This window comes from Dryobates pubescens, chromosome 29 (assembly GCF_014839835.1).
Source record: "Dryobates pubescens isolate bDryPub1 chromosome 29, bDryPub1.pri, whole genome shotgun sequence".
NCBI classification, from domain to species: domain Eukaryota; kingdom Metazoa; phylum Chordata; class Aves; order Piciformes; family Picidae; genus Dryobates; species Dryobates pubescens.
Genome location: NC_071640.1, coordinates 697,756 through 707,792, shown reverse-complemented (window position 1 = coordinate 707,792; position 10,037 = coordinate 697,756). Strand labels below are relative to the sequence as shown.

Genomic DNA, 10,037 nt, shown 5'->3' with positions numbered 1-10,037 from the left:
CAACCCAGCTCCTGCCCCATGCAACCCAGCTCCTGCCCCATGCAACCCAGCTCCTGCCCCCATCCCTGGCCCTGGGTCACTGTGCCCACAGCAGGAGGCTGCCTTAGCTTCACTCCAGCACCCTGGGGAGCAGGATGCCACCAGCAGCCCATCGCTGCCCTTGTGCAACAGCCTCTATTGATGCCAGGACCAGAGCTGGGCACAGTGCTGCTCTGGGGTGACTCTGGACCCTCTGGGGCAGGGCAGGATGGGTTTGCTCAATGGCAGTTAAGAAGTTGCTAAGCCCTGGAGGCACTGAGGCTTGGGCAGATGGCTTGGGGAGGTGGCTGGGGAAGGACAGAGCCTCCTCACTGCCCATTGCTCTTTTCCAGTTGTGGCTTGGAACTGCTTGGGGTTTTTTATCCCAACATGTCAGCTAGTTAGGGAACTCCTCAGAGTGCCCATGTCCCACTTCAGCTCTGGCAGCTGCCACTTCCCTGAAAAAGCTCAGGTCCATCCCTTCAGCACCAACAGCCCTGGGGGGCTGCTGCCAGCCTCCCTGCTCCTGCTCCCTGGGGCCAGGACTGGGGAAGAAGGAGTTAAAGGCTTTGCACTGGAGGAGCAGCCCAGCTACCTGCAGAGGCTTAGATCCCACTCTGCCCTCACCAGGGGCTGGTGGCTGCAGAGAGCCAGCTCCAAATTCCAAGGCCACTTCCCAGACCGAGGGCAAAATGCCTCCAGCTGCCCCGAGCCAGCCCCTCGGAGCAGCAGGACCAGGGCTCTGCGGGGCCAGGCAGGGGGGAGGCTGCTCCTGCAGCTTTGGGGTCCATGAGCAGATGTGCTTCCAGGCTGGACACTCCTGGTGCTGGGCACTGCTGGGGCGAGGAGGCAGTGCCCATCCCCGGGCAGGTGGCTGGGCAGGGCAGGGCTGCCTGCACCACTGCGGCGCTCAGCCGGCGCTGGGCGGGACTGGGGAGTACTGGAAGCGAGGCCGCGGAGGAGTGGACTGCTGGAGCTGGGACAGAGGCAGAGCAGAGCACAGGGCTGGATGTGGCTGAGGTGGGTGCCTACCTTCCTCCTGACTCCTCCTTCTTCAGCTCCAGTCCGTGGGTAAGCACTGCCCGGCTGGGCGAGGGATGCTCAGCGCAGCTCCATCCCTCTGGGCACAAGCCGGAGGGGGCGAGGGGCAGGGGCACCCTGGGGGGCTGGGTTTGGGAGGTGAGAGGTTGAGCTGTGCCCAGGCTGAGCCTCACCACGGCCCACGCTGCCGAGGGGGCTGCATCCCAGCTTGGGGCCTCACATCCTCAGGGAGCTGCCGGTGGCAGGGGGTGAGGAGCAGAAGCAGCCTGCGACGTCCTGCTCCGGACTCGGCTCCCCAGCAGCATTCCCACAGGGTCCTGCCGGGGCCGTGCCGGGCTGTGGGCTCCGGCTGAGGGCAGAGCTGATGGCTGGTGCTGTTCCAGCGCGGCTCTTCCTGCCCCTCTCGCAGAGCCCTCTCCCAGCACCGGCAAGACCTCCGCCGGCTCCCAGGGCTGCAGGCGACCGAGCGGCAGCTCCCGCAGCATGCTGCAGAACGAGGTCCTGCTGTGCTTCGCCTTCTACAGCACCGTCCTGATCGTGAAGATGTTCGTTGTTGCCATCATCACGGGACAAGTCAGGCTCAGAAAGAAGGTGAGAGCCACTTTCCTTTGCCTTCTTCTCCCTTTCTGTGTGGTTTTTGGTTTTCTTCCCCCTCCCCCCTGGGTTTCTGTGGTTTCTCTTTCTTCTTGTACTCCTCCAAAGGGCCAACAAAGTTTTCCTGCAGCAAGCTGAGTTTCCTTTGAGCTGACTTGAAAGCAAAACATGTTTGGGAGCTGCAGCAGATAAATATCTCACTTCTCTTGGGCTCTTTGTGTTTGTTTCTGCCATCTGCAGCCTGATGTTTGTGCTTTCTGACTCCCAATCTAAACAGCAGGCTGGGATCCAACTCGCCACGCAGGTGAACTGCCTCTGCAAACAGGCTGCTCGCAGCTCAGTTACTGCGCCTGGGAGGGGGGAAAGGGAGGAGGAGAAGAGGTTCAAGAAGAAATCTTTGCAACAGGGCTTTGCCACTTGCAGTGGAGCAGAAAGCTTTGGAGCTCTCAGGGGCTGGGTGCCTGTGAACTCCCCAGGAGGGCAGAGAGCCGTGGGGAATGCAAACATGAGGTGGAGGAAATGGCTCCTGGGCACAGGGGGAAGTCCAGGGAGCTCTGGCTGCTGGCAGGAGTTGGGGGCAGCTGGACCTCTATCACCCACAGCCTAAACTGAACTCGTGGCAGAGCTCAGCAGGAGCTGTTTCGAGGTACCTGATGGATTTCCAGCTGCATCAGTGGAGCAGGAGGGAGCTTGCTGCTCTCAGCTCAAACGCCGGGGGTGATCCCCGTGCTGCAGTGTCACTGGAGCTGCTGATTTGGCTTCTCCCCTGAGGATGCTGCAGCCCTGGGGCACTCTGGGCTTGTTAATGACTAGAGGCAGCACCAGGGTCCTGTGCAGGCTGCAGAGGGAAGCTGCTGCCTGTCCCCCAGGAGCAGCCTCTGAGCAGAGCTGGGCAGCTCCTGTAAATCACTTTTGTTTGTAACTTCATTAGGTCAGGATCTGATTTCCTCGGGGCTGGCTGCAGTCACAGTGCCACTGCCACAAAGGCAGCCGGGGAGTGCTCCTCCTCGCCAGGGGGAACCAACCAGGGCTGTCTTCTGGGTGCCACATCCGGTGCCTGCCAGCTCTGTGCCAGCACGGATCCTGCCTGGGGGCTGCCGAAGTTAAACGGTTTCCCTGGGAGCCGTGGACTGGGATCAGGCTGGGGCCCCCTTCAGCCCCTGCTGTGGGACCTGCTCAGGGGGCAGGCTTAGGCTTCCTCAGAGAGAGGGAAAACCCCTGCGGGGGTGCAGGGCTTGAGCCCCAGGCACAGGCAGGGGCAGCTCTGTTGGTGAAGGGTGGAGAGAAACTGGGGCGGGAAGAGACCCCCACCCCTCCCCCCGCTCTTAAAGCTGCGGAGCAAAGCTCCTGCCGAGCCCAGCTCAGTGCCCAGGTGTGGGGCTGTCTCCTGCAGGCCTTTGCCAACCCCGAGGATGCTCTGCGCAACGGGGGGCTGCAGTTCTGCCGCCAGGACCCCGCCGTGGAGCGCTGCCGCAGGTGGGTACCGCGGGGCAGCCCTGGCGGCTGCAGGGGCGAGGAGGGCTCCCGAACGGAGCAGGGGATGCCTGGAGCTGGGCTCTGGCGCTCTGCACGCCAGAGCAGCTTAATCTTTAACAGGAGCACGGTGCCAGGGCAGGGCTGGGGGTTAGCAGCAATTGCCGTGCCGCAGGAGCGGTCAGGGACTGGCACAGGCTGCCCGGGGGGGTGGTGGAGTCCCTGTCCCTGGAGGGCTTCAGGAAACCTGTGGCCATGGCACCTGGGGCCAGGGTTTAGTGGCCAGGGTGGTGTCAGGCTGCAGGTTGGTATCCCAGGGTTGGGCTCCTTGTGCCCTGCTCTGGCACAGACCCCAGACCCCCCCAGACCCCTGCACAGCTGGGGCAGGGAGCTGTGTGCCTGGTCCCAGTGCTGTGTGCAGCTGCCCTCTTTGGGGGGCTGGGAAGAGCCTGCACTTGATCTGCCTCCTATAGCCCTCTCCCATGGGGCTCACAGTGTCCGAGAGGTAAACCAAGGGGAGATTCAGCCCCAGGCTTGGTTTGCAGCCCCCCTTACCCAGAGGAGGTGCCCCTCATGCTGGGCTGAGTCACTGGGACGTGCAGGGAAGGGGCTGGAGCTGTGCCTGGCTGTCACTGAGCCCTCAGCCACCAGCTCTGCTGCGGGTGGGGACCTCACCTCCCACCTCCCACTGCCTGCAAGGTCTGCTCCACAAACCACCCAGTGCCACCTAATCCCCAGGCTTAGGGGGAGGAGGATGACAAATGAGCTGCTTCCTTGCTAGGAAAAAGAAAATAGTAGTGCCCATAATCTTCCTTCCTCCTCCTCCCCCTCCTCCTCCTCCTCCTCCTCCTCTGCTTAGTCAGAAAGTGAATTTCCATAGAAATAAAGAACTGGAGCTGCAGCCAAGACCTGGGGGGGCCTGGGGTCTGACTTGAGCAATTTCAGCACAAGGAGCTGGTCCTGGCTGGCTGTCCACAGCCCTGGGCAGGGCAGGGGAAGCCTGAGGTGCTGCCCTCAGCAAGGCTGGGGTTGGGGTTTATGCTCAGGTGCTGCCAGGAGGGGAGCAGAGCCATGGCCAGGCTGTGGGGTCTGGGCAGGGCAGGCAGGGCAGGGAGGGTCCCCCCTCGCCTCCCAGAGGGGTCCCTGGCCACAGCTCAGCTCTGGAACCACAAGTGGCTTTTTTCCCCCCTTCCTGCTCCCTGTTCTCCTGTTTGCCCTCCCAGCCCTGCTGAACCCCCAGGCCCCAGAGGCTGTTGCAGGATGGGGTGGTGGGGGTCTGGCAGCTGCCCTGTCCCCGCACTGCTGACCACAAAGCAAGGGTCTCATCCCCATGGCCCCAGGAGGGGTTTGTGGTGGTGCCCACAGAGCTGATGCTGGCTTGGGATGGCAGATGGGGCCCTGGGCTGGGGGCTGTGAGCAGCAAGCCTGTGCTTGTGTCTGGGAAGGGTTGGCTCTGCCCGGGGACTGTCTGGCCAGGAGGAGCTTCCTGCACCTCCCCTCCATGCTGTCGGTCTGGCAGGGGATGCAGCTCCTCCCTCTGCAGGCTCCCACCCCCACCGAGCCCTCCTGGCACGGCTGCTACAGCAGCAGGAGCTGCACCAGCTTGGGGCTTTCACAGCTCCCTGGGCTCTCTGCTTCGCTTCGCTGAAGGGCTCCAACCCTCGAGCTGTCAGCTGTCGGGGGGAGAGTGAGCTTCAGGCGTGCAGCCCCCCAGGGGCAGGCCCGGGGCTGGGATCCTGCTGCCTGGGGCTGGGTGGGCACGGAAGGGATGGGCGGCAGCAGGGCAGCCTGGTGGGGAGCAGCAGCCTCATCTCCCTCCCAGGGCACACCGGAATGACATGGAGAACATCTTCCCCTTCCTCTTCCTCGGAGCCATCTACTCCCTGCTGGATCCCAGCCCCGCGGTGGCCAGGATGCACTTCCTCATCTTCTGCCTGGGGCGCATCGTCCACACCGTCGCCTACCTGCTGCAGCTGAGGGCCCCCACACGCTCCCTGGCATACAGCCTGGCACAGCTGCCCTGCTTCTCCATGGCTCTGCAGATCCTCCTTGCCACCACCCCGTACTGGTAATGCCCACTGAGCCCCCACCCTCCCAACCCCCTCGTCCTGGTCCCCCCAGCTGGGCTGGGTGTTGCCTGGGAGCGTGCAGCAGTGTGTGGGCACGGGGGCTGTGCCCCGGGGATGCCACCTGTGCCCCGGGGATGCTCAGTGCAGCCTTGGCAACGTCCCTGCGCTGCGGACATTGGGCAGGGGAGCTGCCAAAGAGAAGGGGCACACCTCACCACGGGGCAGGGAGGGGATGCAGAGGCAGCTTCGGCTTGGTCCTGCCGAGGGTGGGAGGGGGAAAGCAGCTGGACTGCCCCTCCGGGAGGGGCTTCGCTGGAGGCAGGAAGCTTCTCTGGCCAGTTTGGAGCTGGGAAGGGGAAGCTGTGCCCTTGGTCATGAATAGCCTTTGGATCAGGAAGGGGAAATCACGAGGGTCCCACCAGCCTCCTGGTCAGCAGATGTGGGTGGCAGCAGAGGGGGCTAGAAACCAGCCCCGGGGTCAGTGGGGAGGGGGCTCCCTGAGCTTCCCTCTCCCACGAGGGGGTCAGGAGGCAGGTGCCCATCAGGCTCCTGGAAGCTGAAACCTCAGGGGTGATGTGGCAGCCACCGCAGTGCTCGGTGCCCCTGGCCCCCGGGAGCAGCCCCGCGGGCAGCGTTCGGCAGCTCCCGGCCAGCCGCAGCTTTCCCTGCTCCTGGCAGGGTGCAGAAAGGACATTCCTGGAGCAGCCAGCAGGAATCCCTGGCCCCCTCCACGGGGAGCCAGGCACAAAGCTCTGGGATTTGTGGGGAGCCCGAGGTGCCCACACCAAGCAGGGTTTGCAGGCAGAGCTCTCTCCGAGGCTGGGACCTGCCTTCACCTGCTGCTGAAGCCTGAGAAGGCTCCCAGGGCAGCAGCCTGGATCTCTGCCCCCGTGCCAGCCTTGCCCTGGCTGCAGGACGGTTGCTGCTACCTGGGGAATGTGCCCTGGCTGCTCTGGGAGGTTTCTTTCAGCTGTCTCCTGCTGTCTGCTGTGTGGCCTGGCTGAGCTGGTGGCCCTCAACTGCCCCCCGGGAGAACACTGCTGCTCCGTGGCACTGCCTGAGGTCTTCTGTTGGAGAGGAGAGGCTGGGACCAGGGTGTGGCAGGATGCCAACCACTCATGAGCTCCTCTGCCACACTGCTGTCACCAAGTGCCAGGGGCTGGTCCAGGCAGCAGCAGCACACAGTAGAGCTCCCCTACAGAGGAGAAGGCAGGAGGAAGGTTTTGCTCTCTCTCTGCCCAGAGGACAACACAAGAGTTCCACCAGGACCAAAGGAGGAAACCAGGATGGACAGAGAATAAATTCCCCTTCCAGCTGTCCCAAGCACCAAAGCTGCTCCCTTAACCCCCTGGAGATGCTCTTGCTGAGACCTCACTGAGCTCCTGTGTGCATGAAGTGGGGGCTGAAACACCAGCCCTGAGCCCTTGCCCAGCCTGGGTAGCAGCTTCTGCACCAGGGGCTCCTGAGCCCGGTGCAGAGGTGGCCTTGGGCTAAGCTGTGGGGTGAGGCTTGGAGCAAAGAGCTCTGCTCTGCCATGGGCAGGGCTGCAGCTCCAGCGCTTTGGCCACTTCTGCTGAGCTCAGCAGAAGTCTGGGCCGTGCACAGCCCTCCTCACACGGAGCACAAGCTCTCCAGCCCCTGTACGTGTCCCTGCTGCTGCTGCTGCGTCCTGGTGGCAGGAAGCAAACGCTCCCAATAAAAACAACTCCTCGTGCTCTGATCCATCCTTCCTTCGGGAGCAGCAGCTGGGGAGCAGCTGGCTCCAGCCCCAGGGGGATGGGTCCCCAGCTGCTGGGGGCTTTGCTAACCCCCCCCCAGAGCCTGGAGCCCCCCTGGCTCCTCGCCCCAGCACTCACCTGCCCCCGCAGAGGCAGCTCTCCCCCAGGTGTGTGTCATTGGTGCTGATCCTTTAAATGCAGCCAAGCTGGAGCTTGCTGGGCAGCCCTGCTGGGGTTTACCTTCCTGGAGGAGCAGGTTGCTCCAAAACTCGGTGTTCCCCCAACCCTCCTCCCCCCCCCCCCCAGCTCCCCCAGAGCAGGCTGGTGGTGTGAGATGCTTGGTCCCAGCGAGTTCCCTTCCCACCCTGCCGGTGCCTGAGCCCTGGAGGGCAGCAGGAGCAGCGCAGGTAGGATCTGGTTGCTCTCAGGCCGAGGTCTCTGCTCAGCAGCCCTCTCCTGGCTGCAGGCTGCTGGGAACTGGGCATTTCCTTGGGCTTTGTGCTGCCTTCTTTAGCTGCTGGTGCCTGGGAGGTGCTGCCCCAGCGGTGCCTGCGTTGAGATGGACTCAATGACTCCACTGGGTAGGTTTGAATGACTTTTTTTGCCCTCTCCCTTGTGCTTTTTGCTTTCAAACGGGAACGGCAGAGGCTCTCCAAGATGGCCTCTCCCCAGTGCACGTTGCTGTGGTTAGAAATGGAGCTCAGGCTGAAATTCTTGGCTTGGAAAGGAAGAAATGGGGCAGCAGAACCCCCACCCCCAGGCTCCCAGAGCTCCTTCAGCCTCTCCTCAGCAGCCTGTTTGGTGCCTGGGGCTGGTGCCCTGCTCAGGGGAGCTGAGGTTACAGGCAGAGCTCTGCTTGCTGCTTTTGTATCCAACAAAAAACCCAAGCAGCCCTGCTGTAGTGGCTGCGGGGGAAGGCTTGGGAACGTGAACTCTCCTGGCTCCACACAAACAAACAGAGAGAGCCCCCAGGGCAGGCTTCGGAGCGGCCAAACCATTGTGCCGCTTTGGAAGCGCCGCGGAGCTCGGTGGGGGGCAGGATGGACCCTGCTCAGCGCCACCCCAGCGGCGCTCTGCCAGCACCCAGGGGGTGGGAAGCTGCTGGCTCTCCCCCGGGCACAGCCCCTGGTGTCTGTGTGACTGAGGAGCCGAAGCATCCCCTGCCTGCTCCCGAGTCGTATCCCAAGGCTCCCACCTCCTTTCTCTGGCACTGGTGTGGGGGAAGGCTGTGCCCAGGGTCTCCCCCAGCTCCAGGTGAGTGTGGCTGCTGGGTGCCTCTGCCAGGCTGTGGGGTTTGGGGTGCGTTGTATGTGCCAACAGCTTGGCATTCACCCCAGGCTCCAGCCTGAGATGGCAACGGTGTGGAAGCCCCCTGGGGCTGCAGAGCCCTGGGCTTTGGGGCTCAGGCATCTGGATGTGGTTCACACCACCAGGAGCTGTCCCCTGCCTGCTGAGCACAAAGTGCTTGGGGGTGAGGGACCAGCAAGTGGAGACCCAGCACAAGCCACTTGCCCACGCAGGCTTCCAGCCAGCTCAGCCCCAGGGTCCCTCACGTTCCCAGGTCTCTCCTCCTGGAGGGTCTGGGACCAAGACCCCCCTTGGGCACTCTCCTGTGGCGCAGGTCCCCTCGCTCGGGAGAGCCAGAAGAGCCTTCGGACATCCCAGAGGTTTGTCCCCTCTGTCCCTGCCCCTCTGCGCCAGGGTCAGGTTGGCACAAGGAAAACTTGATCCACCGGGGCCCTTCTGCCCGGTTCCGGAGCTGAGCTGCGAGATGTCCTCTGTTCGTGGCGTGGGTGGCAGCCCCAGGGCGGCAGAGGGTCCCTGTCCCGGGGCGCCGCGGGCTGCGCTGCGCGGGGCTGCAGCACCCTCGTGTGGCTGCGAGCACCCTGCGGGGGCTCTGCCCCTGCCCCTCCTGGGGCGTGGGCCGAGGAGGAGGCTCAGGTCCACTCCTGTGCCCACCAGCACAGGAGCAGGGGCTGCTCTGCGTCGCTCCTGGCCATGCTCGCTCCGTGCCTGCCCGCAAGGTCTCTTCCTGCTTTGTAGCCCCCACCGCAAAGGAACTTTCGTCCCATTCTCCTTCCCACATTGTCAGCGACCCTCACACCCCCAGCAGGCAGCCACCACCCAGCTTCCCAAAGGCTCTGCCACCTTGGGCTGCTTCCTTGGGGGGGTTGGAAGGGAGCAGCAGTGAGCAGAACAGCAGCGGCAGGGAGCAGAAGCTCCTTCCGAACGGCGCAGAGTCTGGGGTGACCACGGCAGCCCCGGGACAGCTCCTCCCGGGACAGGAGGTGTCCCTGCCCATGGCGGTGGCGTTGGGACTCGATGGCCTTTAAGGTTCTTTCCATCCCGAACCATTTGGTTCTGCGTCTCTCTCCTCTCCCTGTTTCTGCAGCTGGTAGGGGGCGTCAGCAGGACTCGGGGGGGCTCTGGACCTTCCTGCTGCCGCCAGAGGGAGAAGGGCTCAGCGGAAGGGCGCAGGAGGATGCTCCGACTGCTCCCCGTGCGATCCGTTCAGGACTGGGATAACCAGGTTGGCATCCCTGCAGGTGTTGTTCCTGCAACCCTTCCCCAGCTGCGGTGGTGGTGCCCGGAGCTCAGCTCTCCCGCAGACGCCGTTTGGCGATGTGTGTCCACGACCGCTTCCTAGGAGGGAAAATCCCCCTGCTGGAAGGGGAGGAGAGGTAGCACAGTGCCTCGGAGCTCCTCTTCCTTGCCAGCCTTCCCCCTGGCACGTCCCTCCCCTGCGGGGTACAGACCCTGCCAGGGGAGCTGCAGCTCTCCACACTTCTCTGTCTCCTGGCTTGCAGACCAGCAGCTCCTGGGAGCTGGCAGACCCCTGCTGGAGACCTTCTGCTCTGGTGGGAGTTGAGCTGAAGCTGGGACAGTCCAGGCAGGAAATAAGTGACATACTTCCAGCAGCTAGCAGCCACGAGTCGCTGGAGGAATCTGCCCCAGGATCTGCAGGCAGGGGGTTGGGACTCGATGATCCCTGGGGGTCCCTTCCAACCCCCAGCATCCCAGGATGTTGCCCTGGGGGGAAGCTGCCAGCTGCCACCAATATGCCAGGTGAAGGTGGCCAGGCCATGGCTCCCCTCCCCTTGCCTAGGTTCCTCTCTCCTTGCCC

The 10,037-nt window shown here is 63.7% G+C and overlaps 1 protein-coding gene across 2 annotated transcripts; it reads left to right on the top strand.

Moving 5' to 3' along the window:
* The first annotated feature begins 590 nt into the window (after positions 1–590).
* PTGES (prostaglandin E synthase) lies at positions 591–6,585 on the top strand. 2 transcript variants are annotated; one of them, XM_054174490.1, is made up of 5 exons: positions 591–1,038; positions 1,469–1,650; positions 3,047–3,129; positions 4,949–5,194; positions 6,346–6,585. In XM_054174490.1, exons 2-5 carry the CDS (start codon positions 1,543–1,545, stop codon positions 6,494–6,496), a joined length of 588 nt encoding a protein of 195 aa, XP_054030465.1. In that variant the 5' UTR covers positions 591–1,038; positions 1,469–1,542; the 3' UTR covers positions 6,497–6,585. The 2 variants fall into 2 exon arrangements, with proteins under 2 accessions (XP_054030465.1, XP_009894490.2); XM_009896188.2 differs by having other exon boundaries at positions 591–1,089.
* The last annotated feature ends 3,452 nt before the right edge of the window (positions 6,586–10,037 follow it).